This window comes from Fukomys damarensis, unplaced genomic scaffold, assembly GCF_012274545.1.
Source record: "Fukomys damarensis isolate Sample0158 unplaced genomic scaffold, DMR_v1.0_HiC HiC_scaffold_14, whole genome shotgun sequence".
NCBI classification, from domain to species: Eukaryota; Metazoa; Chordata; class Mammalia; order Rodentia; family Bathyergidae; genus Fukomys; species Fukomys damarensis.
In genome coordinates this window covers 44,058,176-44,078,705 of record NW_022900926.1, presented here as the reverse complement: position 1 = coordinate 44,078,705, position 20,530 = coordinate 44,058,176, and the positions used below count along the sequence as shown (strand labels likewise).

General features: G+C 35.8%; 1 protein-coding gene across 8 annotated transcripts in view; it reads right to left on the bottom strand.

The window, feature by feature from the left end:
• The window catches only part of Pkhd1 (PKHD1 ciliary IPT domain containing fibrocystin/polyductin), a 458,548-nt gene that overhangs the window by 195,910 nt on the left and 242,108 nt on the right, over positions 1–20,530 (bottom strand). For all 8 annotated transcript variants that reach the window (XM_019208499.1, XM_010631095.1, XM_019208501.1 and 5 more), the window contains 2 exons: positions 12,773–12,841; positions 8,538–8,666 (listed from right to left, as the gene is read on the bottom strand). In XM_019208499.1, coding sequence (XP_019064044.1) covers positions 8,538–8,666; positions 12,773–12,841 — 198 coding nt within the window. The remainder of the gene's footprint in view (positions 1–8,537; positions 8,667–12,772; positions 12,842–20,530) is intronic.

Here is a 20,530-nt window from a genome sequence, read left to right as displayed (position 1 = left end):
CAACCCAAAAACCATCAATAACAACCTTGCTACCCCACAAGAAATCTGTGATCTCATTCCAAATTAATTGTTTTTAATTTTAACCAGGATAATAGTGGATAATTGAAGATATGGATCCAATCCAGACATATGATACTATAAAACTAACAAGAGAGGTTACATTAGATTTCATGTTTGATTTGCTGGAGCCACCTGAGTGTTTATAGTTTATTCTCAAGCAATTTCTAAATTACCATCCTCTTAATCCCCTTGGTCTACTGTTATTAATCTCCATCATTGTTTCTTCTCTGATAACATTTCCTGCCACTCATACAGGAATTTCCAACAAGACATTATCCCCTACCCTTTCCTTGTATCTCTCTGCAATGCTCTCAAATTTGTTCGAGCCCTTTTTCAATTTTGATGCCTTCCTTAGTCAACTCTTTTGAGGATGATCAAATCTAAATCCAGATCCCCAATCTTTGTGACTCCCCCCAACTCTAGCCCATACTTTCTATTATCATCTCGGGATCTGCACATGGAATTTATTCTGTCTATACTAGAGTTATCATCCTTCCTACTAAACCTGTTTCTTTCCCCATATCTTTCATTCTTATTGGTGACATCCTTCAAAAGTCACGTGCATATAAAAGTTCTGGTCGACCTCAGCCTCATTTTCCTTTGCCTTGCATAAATGATGTCACCAAATTCTACCAATTCTACTCTCCTATTAAGTCTACAATATATTTTCCATAGTAAACACCACCACTACACTTACTGTTACCATAAAACCTATGACTTGTATTATTAAAGCCAAAGTATTCTTTAAAATCCTGATGAACCTAATGCATAGTTCCTTAGGAAGTATGTAGCTGTAATCTACAAACAGAAATCTATAATGGTTGTGAATGAGAAAATTGTTGCTGTAGCAGCAAAATTACACCAATAGCAAGAAGATGTGCCAGTGGCATTTTTCAGGGATTCTTGCTAGGTTACTCTTAGGTTGGAACCCAAGGTATCTAGGCAGGCCAGATCTCTAGAAGACAGGCTGAAGTGAAGCTGAAAAACAGTGATCCTTGGTGAGCATAATATAAAAATAAAAATGGCTCTTTAATGAATCTCCTGCTTGTCAAAATCTACTCCCCTATCCTCTAACCAAATTATAATCTGTATACTTCCTAAAATTACTATGGCCCCTCCTAAAATTACTATAATTTACAAAACAAATATAATGGATTTGGACAATGAATGTTTCTCAGGTGAATGAAAACAAGAAAGAGTTTGAAAACCCCACTTGATTAGAGTAAAACTCTAATTAGTTCCAGCAAGTTAACAAGCCATAAAGAGTATAGGGGCCTACTTGACTTTGCATCCCAAGAGAAGTTTCTAAGTGACTTCTAATTAGCCCAGAAACAAACACTGTGATTGAATCTAGCAGAGATTGACAAATTAGATTAGTGCAAGTATGCTAGCTTGTTTCAACATATTTACATTTTTATGTTTTTTTTGTCACTTATGAGAAATAAGACTTGCTATGGATTTAACTGAAGTATTAATGGGGAAAACCTATTTAGGTGCAAAAACTTTTTAATTCCATCTCCCAGTTGTCCATCCTTGCACAAGAGAACTGTGTCCCTGGCCTTGGTCAGTCGGGGTGCTAGTGCCATTCCCTTGGAGAAGCCATTTGAATCACACTCATCTCATCTCAGAAGGACTCTCTAGTCTCCACATGTGATGACTCACAAATGCAACCTTATTTTAGGGACATGCATCTAAAACACAACAAATAAAGCTCCGGTGTTTCCTCTCGTAAATTCTAGGAAGCAATTTGTAGCACTGAGTTGAAAACAAGGAGAATGTTCTTGCTCTGTTCTTCATGTATGGTATCAAACATCACATAATTAGGGGCAATAATATTAATATATTTCATAGAATTTTGCTATAAAAATGCTTGCATTATTTTAGTTCATTTTAGTTGGATTAAATAGATACCAAGTTTCACACCAAGTTTTGTATTTTCCATATGTTAATATTTACCTAATACAACTAAACCCACATCAAAATAAAGCAAATAAATTACTAATCATACAGTTCATTAAGGGCTCCATATTAAAAAGGATTCTGTATCTAAATTACTTTAAATAGCAAATTCCTAGGTTTTTTTAAAGATTTGACACAAAAGTCAACTTATATTCAATATTTTTAAATAAACTACCTGGCTGTGTCCAAAAGAATATCTGTTCCATGGAGTTAAAAATTCTGACTTTTTTCTTGTCATGGGAAGAACATGATCTTAATATTCCTTACTATAAAGCCATATTCACTAAGGTCCCTCTCTAAGCAACTGGCAAAAAGGAAAAATTATGTCATGTCTAAAGATGCTTTTTGTTTGCAAATTTTCTTTTTGTTTATTTGATGGTAATGCTGGTTAAAGCTTCTGTGTCAAAAGTACCTCTTGAATCAAGGGTTTGTCCGTTCTTCCCTATAAAATTTTGAAGAATAGCTTTTCCATTTAAGTAAGGCCAAAGAAAAGTTTGATACTGTCTCTGTGGATCTTCAATTTCTGACCCAAAATAAAGGCTCGAGATACTTTCCCTCCATCTCTCCTCTCATGCCAGCATACTCCGCTCTTCCAAGAAGAGGTCCTGGTCTTGTGTGTACACATCTGACCATGTGTACAGCCCAAATCCTGTTGTCCATCCCCATCCCAAAATGAGTAGTCCCAAATTAGAGGTTCAATCATGGCTGAAGAATAGCATTTGAAGACAAAGATGAAGCAGTACAAAACACAATACTAAATATTATAGGTAAATAATAATAACTTCTGGTTCATGAAAGCCAACAGAAGCTAAATAAAGTCTGCCTAGATAGGGAAGAGGCACAAATTTAGCAGGCTCTAAAACACCTTTGAATTAAATCAGATACATCTGCTCTTAATTACATACATGCACAGACAAACACAGTGATAGATTAAAGGCAGCTGCAAATTCTTTGCTTCTCCTCCCCATAAGAAATGAAGACTAGTTTCCCTCCCCTGAATCTAGGGTGGCCTTTGTGCCTTGCTCTGCCAATGGAATGTGAGGTCATGACATTCCAAACTCTAAGGTAGACTCAGAAATCACCAGCTTCCATCCAGTTCTATTAGGCTTCCTATTCATGGGTAGCTCTCTTAAGTGTGTCTTTCTTGGTATCTAGCCACCATCTCATAAGGAAGCACAAGCAGCCCTACGGAGAAGTCTATGAGGAGAGGAACTCAGGCTTCTTAGCTAATTTCTGTGGACAAGCTCCAGCTGACAACGGGCCTGACCTGCTAGTCACATGGATGAGTCATCTTGCAGTGTGAAGGCAAGCTGAGCCTTTAGATAACATCATCTCAACCACCAACTGCACTTTGTGAACTGATTGCAATTTGTGAAAGAACCAAAACAAGAATATCTAGAAAAGAACACAAAATTATGAGCAAAATGAAATGTGTGTTGAGTTGTTAGGTTTCTGAGTAGTTTGGTAGGTAATGGTAGATTTCATCCATCCACACACAAATAATCACTATTCTAATGCCATGCAACACAGAAAGAATGCCACTAATTCAAACCTAAGTTTCTTCCCCTCCAATTTGCTAGTAATAAAGAATAACTGGTTGGTGGTCTATAAGGCTTTTGTGTTCCATCCAGATGGAATAAGGACAAACTTAAGAAAACTACTCCAGCTACAGAAAGAACGCCAATATTTATGTTTTGTTTCTATTTGGTGTTTTGCACCAAATAGTGTGTAAATAGTATTTAGTGTGTAAATACTACATTAGATATAATCCCAGATAAAAAGGTAAATCAACCCAACCATAAATTGCATTTATAGAAATTTCTTTCCTCAAAAGTACTTCCTGATTTTTGATCATCTTGCCTTATATTTCATATGTTATAATGCACTATAATTGAAGAAGGAAATGTATTAAAAATCGCCATCTTTGAATATCACGTGGCTTTGATGAGCCTCTCTGCCACTTAAAATACCTAAGTATTGAAAATCAGAACAAACAGAAGAACCCTTATAAAATGAAAACAGTACTCTCCCATTCATCTCTTCAAATAAGTACAGTTCAAAGTAATAAAGAAAATGAAAAATGAATTCTACCACAACACACACATCAAAAAATGCTGGAGGCTACATGATATCATATCTGTATTCTTCAAGACAGAATCCTTTCATTTGAAAATATAAAACATTTTCCTTCCATTAAGCCTGGCCCGTGCAAAAAAGGTGTTATCCTGCCAAGACTGAGATTCTTTCATAGGAAGGAGTGAATGTGTCTTACATGAATCCTCTCTGGTCATTTCAGGAAAATGCACAAAAGAAACACTAGAGAGATCATCTTGCCTGTTGACCAACTATTCCTTATGGAGGTGTGAAATTTGCATAGTAAGTCAGATAGAACATGTTCCTACTAATTAGAAAATCTAGACTGTATTGGGTCAATTCTTGCAATATTTAGAAGGGAAAGACAGTCAGATATGCTTGTTTGTATCAAGCAAAGTTACCATAAACTAAATCACAAGAGCAAAGTATATATGATCCCCCAGCCTATTGCATATAACACTGTGGAGGAAAATTTATAGCTCTTTCAAAATCCAATGTCTATAAAGATAGAACGCCTTGAAGGAAAATGGTACCATACTTAAGATAGTGATATCTTTTATTAGTACAGTAAAGTCCTATTTTTATGGAATAGAATGGGTCTGAGGTCATTCCATAAAATTGATTTCCCAGAAAATGGAAAGAGGCAATTTACCCTACGAATTTTATTGAAAAATTATGCTATTCTATTTGAATAATGATGGGAATGTTCTACACATTTCCTTTATTAATGAATTAAAATACACAAAACACCATAAAATTATATTAAAGGTTCAAAAGTATCACTTAAATCTTCTTTACCAGTCACTTTCATTTTGTAAAATCAGCAGTTCCATTAAAATCGTATTATGTAAAAATGGGTTTTTACTGTAATAATAGTTATTACCTATTTAGCTCCCAAGGATGTTGTGAAAATTAAATAATAAGCCATTGGAAAGAAAATACAAAGTGTGGCTAATACTAGAGGCCAAGGGGGCAGCCAGATGAAAAAACGAAGGAAAAGAGCACCTGATACATTACAAATCACAGCTTTCATATGTAATTCTATTACCTCCAATACTCTATGTGATGGTCAAGTGCACCGATGCTATCTCATTTAATCTTCCTAACATTGTGATATATATTAATTATAGCCTTTGTGGTAAAGATGAGGGTCAGAAGCCTTTACAACAATGTTACACAGTTGGTAAATATCAGAATCTAAGCATGAATCCAGTTTTATCCTATGTTCACTAAGGAATTCCCGATATCCCCTTTTGTCTCCTAACTGTGCTTTAAATTCTTAACCCCATCTTTCAGAGTCTAATTGTCTCTTCTTCCACGCAGCACCTTCTCCTCTACTCATGTGAGACAATATGATTCTATTCTGTGTTTATTATGTCTATTTGTTGTATTAGTTTGCATTGTGTGTTTTATTAACCCAGGTAAATCACCAACTGTTGAGGTTATGGCTGTATCTAACTTGACTTTGGCATCCAGATTATGCATACCTGGTTCTGTACCTTGAACACAGGAAGTGTTCAGCAAATATTTATTAAACACAATTGGAAAGGGTTATTCATTTGCAACACAATTATATTTGCTGCTAGATGCAAGACTCATACTATTTTCACTGCATTGGATATCTATTTGAAAAGTTTCTCCAGTTTTTCGAAGGGTGTATGATGAGATTAAATTCCTCAAATAGAGAATCTTACATCTATACATATTCAATAGGTAGTGTTTTTTTTTGTTTTTATCCCTAGTTAAGGAATTAATGCAAACACTAAACACAGGAGTATAAATTTAGTAAATTATGTACCTGATTTCTATCAATCAAAGCAAGTAGAGATGGTAATTTAAAAGAAAAAAAAAGAAGACATGCTAAAGAGCTCAGAACCAAATTCTGATTTCCTGCTCAGCCTTCTTTACTTACTATCTGAGCAAGTTCTATAACCTCTCTGCATCTGAGTTTCTTCATCCATTAAAAATGTGAATATAAACCCTATTATCATATAGAATAGTTGTATCAAGTGAGAAAAATTAATGTAGCTCATTTAGCATAGTGCACAGCACACACAGAGCATTCAAGTGACACTTGCTACTATCCCTGTCATCAAAATCATTTCATAATTCTTAGGAAGCTGTTCAAGAGATAAGACATTATTTTCTACAAACACAAAAAGTCTTATAATTATACTTTGTCAAGGTTTACTTTTGTTATTAAATTATGGATGACATCATTGGGCTCATGAAGTTTATCTAAGCAACACTTCCTGAATATCTGTCATATGTCAAGCTCAGGTGAGCAAACTTGATTTAAAGAAGGTTGGAAATGAAGGTAACAAGGAAAGCCCAACAAAGGTGAAGATTTCAGAGAGAGGCAAAGCCACAAGTAGAAAGAGGGTAGAGACTCTACCCAAACAAGTAAGTCGAAGCATTGTTAAGATTTACCAAAAGTCAGAAGGGAAAGTATAGCAGTGCAGTTCCTGCATAAGATACAAACCTGAACAGCACAATGGATTCCAGCACTGGCCAATAGCAGGGTAAGAAGAAAGGTAACAAGAGAAAAAGATAGTGAAACAGGCACAGAGCAAGGATCCCATTCTATACACTCACTCACCTATCTTTTCACCTGAAAACTAAAAATAATGAACAGTAACTGGATATGTTAAAAATCTGTACTTCCCTAATCATCACACAAACACTGAAGGGCTAATTAAAGGTACTTTCTATAATCAATGTCCATGAACACACACTTCCCTGCTACCAATCTCTGCCCCACAGGTTAGGTTTGTGCTATCAGAAGGAAAGTTCATGGAGAGCCTGGGCCTCTTTCTTTGAGCAGATCATGAACAGAAGAGTAAAGGACAATGGAGAACTCTGGGGCCCCAGGATCTGAGACATGCAACAGATATTATCAATCACAATACCAAGCAAGATGGCTGAGATTGTGCCTTAACATCAAAGCCCTAAAAATTACTAAAGGCTTGGCAACCTGTACCTATCTCCTGTACACAAACCAATCTCTAGTAAAAGGCCAGTGTATTTTTGTATTATTCAGTTTTCACTCTGCCACTGTACATAAAGCAAACAATATAACTTTTTATTTTATTTTGGTCCTTTAAGAAAGTGAATGTACTTTATTGCTTAATAAGGACTTGGAATCAAATCACTTGGGTTCAAATCTTAACTCTGCTGAATTTCAAGCTCTGTGACCCTGAACAAGTTATTTAACTGTCCTGTGCCTCTGTTTCTCTGTCTGTAAAAATGAAGATAGTAATACTGCTTACCTCACAATGTCATTGTGAGGATTAAATCAGGACATGAGGAAGAGTTCCTGGTACACTGCTAGTGTGCAATAAATTGAAATTATCATTATCACTTCATGGATGACCAAAGAGATTTGAACCATTACCTTAAGAGGTACCAATTAAACCATAAGTGGAATTTAATGGAATTTGGGCTTTGGGAGGAAATATATTTATTCTATAAAAAATTTTCATCTTAGGCCAGTGAAATTTTTCTAGGACTTATTTTGTTGTGGTTGTTCTCATATGGTGTCGGGGGGATCGAACTCAGTACCATACATTTGTGAGGCAGGTGTGGCACCACTGAGCTAAATTTCACGCCTCTCTTCTAGGACTTTTATTAAAAAATCACTTTTAAGTAAAAAAGATGTTTTAAGTATGGGTGTTTGTTTCTATATATCTTAGGAATTACCTTTCTTCTACATCAGCGATGGCAAACCTTTTAGAGCTTTCAGTGATACAGCCTGCTGTGGTATGCATACCATAGGTCTGCCAGAACTTTTCTGTATTGCACATACTGGGGTGTAATTCTGGATACATGGATGGATGGATAGATAGATAGACAGACAAAAAGACAGACAGACAGATTTTATTTTCCAGTACTGGGAATTGAACTTAGGACCTTATGCTTACCCAGCAGGCACAGAACCACTGAGCTAAATTCTGGCCCAAATAGATGTTTTTCTACTTTATTTCTCTAGGATTTTGAGTAATTATGACAACAGCTTTACATTTTTCTCAGCCTTATATGTAAAAATTCACAAAGACAGAAAATAGATGTTTATGAATTGTTTTCTTCCATACCATCTGTGTCTTTGAGTTTAATACTAGAAAGTGTAAATGTTCTTCTGACACATGAAAAACATTATAAAACTAGTAGTTACTTGAACCCCTTTTAGGATGATGCTTACTTGTTTCACTTTTAATAAAGGTTGACTACTACTTGTCCTGGATGTCACTGAGCCATGAAATTCTTCTCCTATATCAGTCTCCAAAAAAAAAGGGAAGTGACAAATAAGTGTCTATATATTTCTATTCTCTTTTTGTGTTGTACGACATAAAATTAAACATAATCTCTAATCAGATTAGACCTGGTTTAATCTACCTATAATTAATCTCATAGGTTGTTTTACTCACTAGGTAAAATCAGGACATCATCCCCAGGGCCTGGAATGGTATGATTGTATCCTCCCCAGCCTTCTTCAACATCTTTCCATGTTTCAGGGAAGGACCATTTTAAAGTTGATTTAGGCACAGAGGTAAAAGCTAGAAAATAAAGAAAATCCAATTCATTATAATAATTTCCAAATTCTCTTCTTATTTTAGGAAGAGGTGGTATTTTTACCTCCTCAAACAGATACTTTTTTAAGATTACATAAGACTCCATAAAGATATTTATCAGCTAGAAAGCAAGTAATTATCCAACCCTTAGATACCTCCCACTTCTGGGAAAAACATATATTAATCTTTCTAAACATTTGTGGTTTGTTTGTTATAAATATTACATATTCCTATTATGAATTAATTGTAAAATGCAAGAAAAGACAACATAATAATTTCCCATAATCTTTCCACATAGTGATAACTGCTGGAAACCTTTCATTTGTGTTTCCTTCTAGAATTTCTCTGTATTTCTATGTAATTAAGATTCTATCAGGGCTTGGGATTTAGCTCAATGGCATCACATCTGCCTTGCAATCACTTCCTGGGTACCAAATATATATATATATATATATGTATATATATATCTGTATACATATATATATGTATACAGATATATATATACATATATATATACACACATATATATAGATATCTATATATTTATCTATATCTATATCTATATATATATATTATAGATAAAGATATAGATATCTATATATTATCCAGTTCCTATGTTTGCATCCAGTTGTGATTTTGCTTAGCTTAGCCATTTTTTCCTATGTATTTTCTAACATTGTTAACTCATTGGAAACATGATTTTAGTGACTTCATAATAGCCTATATATTAAAATCTGTAATTACTTAATCTCCAATGTTTGACACTTAGGCTCTCCCATAATCAGCCAAGAGGTTATATTTTAATTTCCAAGGATAACTAATGATCTTCAGGATTAAATGGAAGAGAAAGTGCCTGATGCGAGAATGACAGGGAACACTGAGTCAGTCTTTCTACCAGACCCAGTTCCCGGCAGTTATCGTCTAGAGCCCTAGCATACTTAAAGTACATAGATTGTGGCCAAGCAGAAATCATGTGCAATTTAGTGAGTACAAGGTAAACTGCACACCATGGAAATAATTTCTTCAATAAGCCTAGAAAGAAACATGTTTTATAAAAAATACTGTTATAGGTTCCTAAATTTTCTTCCACTTTTGCCTTCTTAACATTATAATATCAAAACAGGGATACAATAACGGTATTCATTGGCCAGACATGATGTTTCTGATGCCCATTGCCAAACCTCAGAAACCCATGATTATTTAAACTTTGTATCACAGATAGTGGAAACAATAGTTCTTCACTTATGTCATCTTCATTCTAGTTCATAGGAGGGCCCAATTATTTTTAATCTAATAAACTGAACCTTAAGTAACTATATTAATGAAGGAATGTTATGTACCAATTTGATGTTCTATACACTCTACCTTCAGAGAAGAAGATGCTTCCATCTCTTATTAAAGTTGTTCAACTTCTGTATAGTTAATACTAGGCTTCTAAATGACTATTATTGACATTGAAAGTTGGTGAAAGAAAAAGAAAATAATAAGGGTTAAAGAAGAAGCTGTCAGACATTTATTGTTTGCCTTCTCTTTAAGCCTCAGAAATAAAGCAACTCCAGAGAGGAGAGGTAACCTAGTTAATAAGCAAAGTTCTGGTAAGACAGAGGATTAAATACAACTGTTAAATTGGACAATATGGCCATAGGTGAATAGGATGAGAGTGGTTCCACTCTCATGGAATAGTTTAGGTGGAACCATATTGCCTTGTGTTGAAGAATGTAATAGAGGTGAGGACAGGAAGATGCTGAGTCCAATCTCCCAAAAATCTCCTTGAGAAGTGGACAGCTTTAAGAATAGAGACTGTCAACATTTGATCTGTCTTCCCAATCATTAGTTTAACTTACCTTTAAACTGAAGTACAATGAATTTTATTCAGGACCAACACTTGCAGTTGAACTGTGCTTCTTTAGAAACACCTGCCACTCAACAGCAGCCAAAATTTGAGGTGGTTTCGAGCATGAACAACCCTCATATGACTCTCTGTCTTCACTCTTCATCTGCTCTACATTTTGTGGTTCTACATCAGGAGATTGGTCTTTCGAGAATTTTACAGAAGGAGTGTTAATGTACTATCTCCATAATTTCTGGTGTTTTGAAATACTTTTCTGCTTCAAACTACATAAGATAGGGAAACTGGATATAGATTTTACTTTAACCCATAGACTAAAAATGCTCCCCCAAATAATGTAAATGCTCTGGAGGCTGCATGGTGTAGCAGAAAGAACACTAGACTGAGTTGGGGCACGTGAGTTCTTACCTAGGCTCAACCAGGGACTAGCAATAAGTTTACATAAGTTTAATCTCTTGGCATCTATGACTTCATTTGTAAAATAAAGAAAATTAGAGAGGGAGGCCCATAACTTGCCTCCCCTTGTTATACTTCTACCACTGTATAAAAGATCAGCTTTGTATTTACTCAGTATGTTGTAATTAACAGAGGAAGCGAAGCATCTCCCAATTATACTGACTCCTTCTGGAAATTCCTGGATGCTGGCCACTCAACGTAGCCTTCCAAAGAGTCTTTAACACAAAAATTTCCATAATAGGTGCAAGTGGCAATACCACTCTAATAATGGCTTGTTGAGCTAGAAATAGTCATTCAGAGATATTCCATTATTCCTTAAGGTGGTCTGGCACAAGAGCCTATCAAAAAGATATGTCCTCTACAAAATAAATATTGAACGGTTTCTGTTATATTAAAAACCCAAATTACAAATAAAGAGCAAAATAAAAGTTAAATAATGAAAAGTAGGGAGACATATCTGTCTCAAATGAGAAGGAAATTAGAAGGTGGAGCACACAGAGGGAAAGAGGATGAAAAAAAGGTGTGAAGGTGTTATGTACATGTGCCAACTCCATGCAAATAATGTAAACATGTACTGAAAATTGTAGGATATTTCTTCCTGGATAATAATCATTTTAAAGATAATTAATTAATTAACTAGTAAATAATTTGTTTGACATCCCCAAGAGACAATAGAACCCCATGTAGCCAAAGGCCACTCCATCTTGCCCATTGTTGTAACCCCTATCCCCCAACTCAGAGCCTTCTATGAACATAGAACCATAAGAAGAAAGAGGGAGGGGTAGGGGAAAGGAAAGGAATAAATACAAGAAAAGGAAAAAATGGAAATAAAGTCTTGGTAAATAGGGAGGGCAGAGGAATGCAGAAAAAAATAAGAACCAAGATATATTATGTAAAGGTACAAATTCCCAATGGTGAATGCTGTCATATTATATACCTAAAATGTACCAACAAAATTAATTTTAAAAAGAAAGAAAGAGGGATTGCAGTCTAGAAATACAAAGAATTCAGTGCTGAGGGAGTTCAGAATCTGTTAAGAATATAATCGTGAATTGCTCTCTTCTTATTATAGTAAGTATAGAACAGAAATCCTTAGTTCTTCTAGTTTACAGGTTTATCTAGTACTATTATTTCTGTTATTTATTAATTCAAGTGGAAGAATCATTAGATCATTTTCTAATTAGCAGGGACTCTGCTCAACCTAACACAAAAACATGGCATTGAAAATCAAAGGAAAACTCTGCCTTGGAAAAGATTTATTCCTTCTGCAAACTGACTCAGGACAAACAAAAACAAACAATGACATACATTAGAAAGCAGTTACGAGATGTTTACTCTTTGAGGATTTTGTTTTTTGGAGTTAGAAAGGTTTCACAGAACCATCTGACTTTTGGATAGGATTTGTTTATACTGATTTCCTGAAATTACCAGGAACAATTAAAGTTTAGAGATACCCTGGATTTTGCTTTCCATTTGGAGGGGGTCTAATGGCCCATCTGCAGATCCTCAGTCCTATGTGCACATATGGTCCATAATTTATGAAGTGTGCTTATTTACATGTTTCAATTCTTACTTTCTATTGTTTTGAAAAAATAAATGAACCCTTATATCTTTTTTTGACACGCAGACACATATTTTAATTATAGGGTAGCACAGATAGATTTCTCAAGCATAAAAGCAGGGCTGGAATTTGCCTGCTTATAAATAACATGATAAGAATGAACTTGTAACCACTAGAGGACATTCTGCTGTGCCACAGGCTTCTATTTTGTGAGTTAATACTCACCAGAAATAGTTGCGGGCACCACGCCTTCCTTCACCTGGAGAGTCACTTGAACTTGATCTTCACCTGAAACTGAACACAAAAGGCTACATTACGGAGGTGTTAAAAAGTCATCTTAATGCTAATGATATTAACTCGTGAGAAAGATGGCTTTATATAAAATTCTCCTCAGCCTAACTAAATGTTCACCATAAAGAGAAGTTCTTGTTAGTTAATTTAACAATTGATTTCTAATATTTGATTCTTACTGCTTTTATTTAAGACAGCTTAATTGCAGCGAGGTTCTGGTTCTCTAAGAGTACTGGCACACACATAGTTAGGAAGGGAACCATTTAGCCATATGTTTTTGGAGGCCAGTGGTGTCCAGAAAGCCATACCTCACATCCTATTTCCTCTCTATCATTTTGTGGGCTCAGTTTTTAGATTTCTTGTGTTTTTCACTGGTGCAGTTCACATCACCCATGAAATATATTTTTTTTACCTTTATCCAAACAAATTGTCCTTTCAATGAAGGCTCTTCCCCATCCGCCTTTCTCCTCCCATCTTCCAAACCAACTGAACACACTTAAAAGGCCTGGGGTTCATTAATTTTAAGAGTTCAATAAATTAGCGGAAATAATCAAAAGCCCTGATTCTTTCTGATAATGACAATTTGATGTCAGTATAAACCCGTAGATTAAGCTGGGAACATATGCTCCTTTGCCAAGAGAGGCTGCTATAATTAAATAGTGAATGCATCTACAAGGTGCTCTCATGCCTGATTAATTAGTAATCAGGTGCGTGAACTTCATTTTTCCAGTAACACCTTGCTTCTTATTGGTTAGTTACCTTTCTGCCTTATCAGGTGTCATGGGAGCCAGCAACTCCACCACTGGAGGGCCGAAAGCTGACCAAGGGTATACCCTCAGGGACTTGGCCAAGCTCATACTCTCCATTTTTCTTTCCCTAGGACCCTAAAAAACCTTTCTTCCATCAAAGGTGGGATAAATCAAAAATCATTCTTTTTAACTATAAAGCAAAAGCTTCAGAACATTACAAAGAAAATAACCTCTGAAGAGTTCCAGGGGCAACCTCTCCAATTCTATTTTATTTTTATCATATTACCATTTAAAATTGTTTTCAAGATGGGTGCGGTGATACATGACTATAATCCCAGCACTTGGGAGGCTGAGGTAGGAAGGTCCCCCAGGAGTTCAAGGCCAGCCTGGGCTACATAATGAGATCCTGTCTCAAAAAATACAAATATATTTTCTCCTTAGACTGTTACATCTTGAGACTAGGTACATGTCAACATGTTCTACTTCTTGACATATTCCATGTCTATCACCATTTCCAATACTGTACTTAAATTATTACTTTGTCTTACTACATATTTTGCCTTATCCACTTTTTTAACTTCAAAAAAATAGTAATAATACTAATGCCACCAGTCAGCATCTCTTTTTTCTAATAAGGTCTAGCTCAACCACTTCTCTCTATATTTGTTTATGCAGTCTCTAAAGATGAGAAGTACTTCAAATTCTACACCATGACAGGTACTTCAAATGTCATACTGTGACATCTACCCTGTGTTTGTTTCTAATCCAATAGGTATCTATTGAGTAGCACTTATAAAGTTAGGATTGTGTCACTATCTTCGTCTCCAGATGTTGTGTTTTGTGGAACTGGGCATCAAACCTCAGGCCTTGTGCGTGCTGACCAGGTACTCTACCACTGAGCCATAAACACTACCTCCAAATGTTTGAGGGCTCTCTCTCATGTATCTTATGACCCTAGGTATTGTTAAGAATGCATGTTTTATGTTCGTAAGCCAATCTAGACTCCCAAGTTTATGGGGCTTTACTTGGAGCAACTAATGTTTCATTGACAATGTCAACACATTCTGCTCACTCCCCTAGGGGTAAAAGACTAAAGCAAGAAAGAAAAAGGTTTCTCTGGAAGAAAAGAAAAGAACAATATGGTCACAATGGCATCAGAAACCACGAGAAATGCAGTAGCAGTAGAATGCTCTTCCACAGGCACAAAAACTGAATGCTGTCATACAGTCAAAGCTTAAGAAAGACAAACTAGAAAATGTTTTAGAAAACATTTGAAAAAAGAAATCAGCTCATCCAAAGATGTTACAAAAATCATCCTTTTTTCATGATTACCAAACAGCATAGATTTCAGTATGTCTATGGCCTCCTCTTTAGGACAAAATCATTGAAGTAGCCAGCCGTGGTGGTCCACATCTGTAATCTCAGCACTAGGGAAACTGAGGCAGAAGGATAGCCTCAAATTCAAGGCCAGCATGGGCTACATAGTGAGTTCAAGGACAGCCTGACCTAGATAGTGAGTTCAACGACAGCCTGAACTATATACTGAGACTCTGCCTCAAAAAAAAAAAGGAAAAAAATCAGTGAGGTAAGGTAAGTAAGTGATAACAATTATATGTCAAATTTTGGGCCCAGAATGGAACTCAGCAGCTCTGTGCCTGCCTGACAAGCCCAAGGTCCTAAGTTTGATCCCAAGTACCAGAAAAAAAAAAAAGGATAATATACATCATCTTTTTCAAAGAAACTCTAATCATTTTATAAGGAGTCATTCAATACCAAATAAGTAAAATTATACCTATAAGTAGAACAGTTGGGGTAAAGGAATAATGGCAACATTTTTCCACTAGATAAATTAAAAGTTTAAAGTACAGGGGAAACAATCAATGCATCTCAAATTCCTTGGGTGTAAAAGGATACCACAAGCACTCATGCATGGTCGTTATCATTATGATGATTCTTCCAAAGACTGAGGATACCGGCCATCAACATACCTAACTGCAATCTATTCCTCTTGCTCTTTTTGTCCCTTCACTCCTTCCTCAGGCTCTGCTTTTGGTAAGCCAGGCCTTACTGGCTAAGCATCTGCTCTTTTCACTGCACTGTTCAGGTGGCTTCAGGACTGAGTTCCCTCTGAGGTTCTTCTGTCTCTGCACACACACACACACACACGGTCCTCACTTTCAGAAGGCTCCCTTCCCCACACAGATATTGGGAAGCCTAAGTGTATATTGAAATTTCATTGCTCATTGTATTACAGTTAAAAATGTGAATGCCATTCAGAGAAGGGAAACGCTTTCAGTATCAGAGAAGATAGAAAAAGTTATCAAAGGCAAGGAAAATTATCAAAGTCTACCTGCCTGCATCACCACTGTACACGTTCCTGTGGGGCTGGTTCAGAGAATGTGAGTATGGCTCAAGAGACAAAATCTCCCCGAATACAATTTCTAAGGTCATGAAAGACAATAGAGGGTACTAAGAAAATATGGGTACTGAGGACCAACATCCTAAAACTGAATCCTGGAACAAATGAACCTTATCCACTTCATCTGAAAATGAGAATCTCATACTGTCTACCTCACAGGATAGTTTGGGAGAAAATGGTGAGCTAATCCATGGAACATAGCACATAGTGAAGAACAAATACTAGCTATGATCAACAATGTCATTAGACAAGTTCATTATTCTATATGGCAGTTAACATGGCTCAAGAAATATGCTTTTACTCCTTTTAATGTTTTTACAGCTGCACTTAATCATGATGAGCTGTAGTCTTACAGAGTTATAAGCAACTCAATGAGATCTGTTAAAGTTTGCTAAGTTTTTTGACTCTAAAGGACTGTAAATGTTAAGTGTCATTTCCAATTTGAATAAATGCAAGAGGGATGAAAATCATTTAAGAATAAAGGTACTGACTTGGGAAGAGCTGAAAAGCCTTACACAAGCTGGGCTGTTATACATATGTCTTCTCAATACTCATGATTTTTTATTTTGTATTTGTACTATGATAATGGTTAATCTATCTTATTTATAAATGAAGCTTCCTTGTAGTTGATCTTTGCCAGATTTTAAGAACTGGTCCTCAAAAATAAGAAAAGTCTGGGTCAAGAAAAAGTCCGTGACCCAAGAAAAGTTGGGTCCATTATTGCCAAGGTACTCTGATGAGTGCTACTTGGTCTAAGCTTACTAAAAATATAGACTTATAGGAGGAAGAGAGAAATGTGCTAAGAAACAAGCTCCTGGTACGAGGATCTAAGAGTTATTCAACTGGATGGCATGTGAGTGCCTACAGCGTAAGGCACTGGGCCTGGTGCATTTCATCCTCTCCAGGATGCTAAGGAGAAGGAAAATTAATTCTGCCCCCAAGCATATCTTTTAAATTTTTTGAGGGAGAAATAAGTGCCCATTCATTTAAAAAGGAAAACCACATCCCATCCCAGTAAGCCACAGGCTTCATCCCTATTTCACTTTTCCACTCACACCCCACTTGTACCTTGCCATTTGAGTTTATTCACACATTAGAACTCACTATTCAGTCTGCATTTATCTAGCATGAGTCAGCTCCTGACTACACAATGAAAGAGCATAAAACAGCAATTGCAGTTGATGCCTGAAAGTTTTATCCAATCGCACCCTGACTTGTGGCTACTCTTTCTGTCTTTATCTGAACTGCACTGAATCCAAATGCCAGCCTTGACTTTCTGAGCCACCTATAGGACTTGGTTCTGCCTCTGAAATTTCATTTTAGTTTGTTATGTCTGCTACCTCTTCCTCTCTTCCCCATCTGCCCTACGCACCTGCAAATTCCTACTCTGTTTCTCTTCTCCTGCTCAGTGACCCTAACCTCATTCACAAGAGACTCAGCTGCAAAAGTCTTACCATATTCCTGTCTAATTTCAGCCTCACAGAGACAGCCATGAAAGATACCTTGGACTTCATAACCCATGATCTTTTATTTCCTCGTTGAGTTTATTGGTACATTTTAGGTATACAGTACAGTTACATTCATTATTGGGATCTTGTACCTTTACATGACAGGTCTTGGTTCTCATTTTTCCCCTTGTCCCTGCATTCCCTTCACCCTCTCCTCCCTCCCTGTTTACAAACCCTTCATTTCCATTTTTTCATTTTCTCATATTTTTTTTCTTTTCCCTTCTTTCCTTTCTCCTACCCTTCCCACTTTCCCTACACCGTTAGCCCCTTTCTTCCTATTTCACATTGTCAATTGTTGGTGGTTTCTTTTGCAATACAGAAGCTTTTTAATGAGATGAGATTCCAGTTGTTGATTCTTTCTGCCAGTTCACTTGCTACTGAGGATTTGTTCATAAAATCTTTTCCTATGCCAATGTTTTCAAGAGTTCTGCCTAACTTATCTTCCAGCAAGTTTAGTGTTTCTGTTTTAATATTTAGATCTTTAATCCACTTGGATTTTAATTTAGTGCATGGTGAAAGATAGGGTCCAGTTTTAATCTTTGGCAGGATGAGATCCAGTTTTTGCAACACCATTTATTAAAGAGGCTATCTTTCCTCCACTAAGGATGGTAAGCTCCTTTGTCAAAGATGATGTAGCTGAGTACATCTGGCTTTTTTTGTGTGTCTTCCAAGCTGTTCCACTGATACTCAGGTCTGTTTCTTTGCCAGTATCATGATGTTTTTATCACAGTGGCTTTGTAGTATAGTTTCAAATTGGAAATTGTTATACCCGCCACCAGGTCTCTGTTGCCTAGGATGGCTTTTGCTATTCTAGGTCTCTTATGATTCCAAATGAATTTTTGGATTCTTTTTTCTAGTTCTGTGAAATATAGTGTTGGAATTTCAATTGGCATTGCATTGTATCTGTATAGTAGTTTTGGTAGTACGACCATTTTCACTTTGTTGATTCTTCCTACCCAGAAGCATGGAATATCTTTCCATTTTCTTATATCCTCTTCAATCTCTTTTTTCAGAGTTTTGCAGTACTTTTCAGTATAGAGTTCTTTTGCTTCTTTCATTAGATTGATTCCTAGATACTTAATTTTTTTTTTTGGATGCTATTGTGAAAGGAATTGTTTCCCTAATTTCTCTCTCAGGGAGTCTGTTATTTGTGTACAAGAAGGCTATTGATTTTTGGATGTTGGCCTTGTATCCTGCTACTCTGCTAAAAGTGTCAATTAAGTGTAGAAATCTTTTGGTGGAGTCTTTTACGTCTTCAATATATAGTATTATATTGTCAGCAAATAATGACAGTTTAACTTCTTCCTTTCCTATCTTAATTGCTTTAATTTATTTCTCTTGTCTAATTGCTGTGACTAATGTTTCCAGAACTATATCAAAGAGGAGTGGTGATAGTGGGCATCCTTGTCTTGTTCCTGATTTTAACGTGAAAGTTTTCAGTTTTTGGCCATTTAATATGATGTTGGCTGTTGGTTTTTCATAGATAACCTTTATTAAGTTGAGATATAAACCATCTCTTCCAATTTTTTGCAGGGTTTTTATGGTGAATGGATGCTGAATTTTTTCCTGCTTTTTCTGCCTCTATTGAGAGGATCATATGGTTTTTGCACTTGACTTTGTTAATATAGTGTATTACATTTATTGATTTACATATGTTGAACCATCCTTGCATCCCTGGAATAAATCCAACTTGGTCAGGATGTATGATCTTCTTGATGATACTCTGTATTCTGTTTGCTAGTATCGCATTAAGGATTTTTGCATCTATATTCATGAAGGAGATTGGCCTGTAGTTCTCTTTTTCAGAGTTGTCTCTCCTGGTTTGGGAATCAAAGTGATACTTGCTTCCAGCAATGAATTTGGATGTATTGCTTCCTTTTCAATCTCACTGAAAAGTTTGAAGTGTAAAGGCAGTAGTTCGTCTCTAAATGTTTTGTAAAATTCAGCAGTGAATCCATCAGGACCTGGGTTTTTCTCTGTTAGTAAATTTTTAATTACATTTTTGATTTCATTGATTATAATTGGGGTTTTTAAAACATTTTTATCTTCTTTGTTCAACGTTGGTAATTCATAAGTATCTAAAAATCTGTCCATTTCTTCTGTGTTTTCCATTTTGTTACAGTACAGGTTCTCAAAGTAGGTATTAACGATCCTCTGGATTTCTGTGGGATCTATTGTGACTTTTCCTTTTACATTCCTGATTGCATGGATCTGAGCCTTTTCTTTCCTTTTTTTGATAAGGTTAGCTAAGGGATTATCGATTTTATTTATTCTTTCAAAAAACCAACTCTTTGATTCATTTATTTTTTGTATCTTTGTCTTAGTTTCCATTGCATTGATTTCTGCTCTAATCTTTATAATTTCCTCTATTATTCAAGCTTTGGGGTTTTTTTGCTCTTATTTTTCTGGTAGTCTAAGATTCATCATTAGGTTGTTCATTTGAGTTCACTCTGTTTTCCTAGCGTGGGCATTCAGTGCTTTGAATTTTCCATAGAACTCTGTGTCTAAGATTCATCATTAGGTTGTTCATTTGAGTTCACTCTGTTTTCCTAGCGTGGGCATTCAGTGCTTTGAATTTTCCACATAGAACTGCTTTCATTGTATCCCATAGATTCCTGTATGTTGTATTGGCATTTTCATTTATTTGTAAAAACTGTCTAATTTCTTCTTTAATTTCTTCTGTGATCCATTGATTGTTCAGGAGAGTGTTGTTCAATTTCCATGTGTTTGTGAAGTTCCTCCAGTTTTTTATGCTATTGCTCTCCAGCTCGATTGCACTATGATCTGATAATATACAGGGGATAAACAATTATTTTGCATTTGTTCAGACCTGTTCTTTGAGCTAGTATGTTGTCTGTCTTGGAGAATGACCCATGTGCAGCTGAAAAGAATGTATATTCTGATTTTGTGGGGTGTAACACTCTATAGATGTTTTTAAGTCCATATGTTCAAAAGCTTGGTTGAGTTCTAATATTTTGTTGTTTATTTTTTGCCTAGATCATCTGTCTATTTGTGA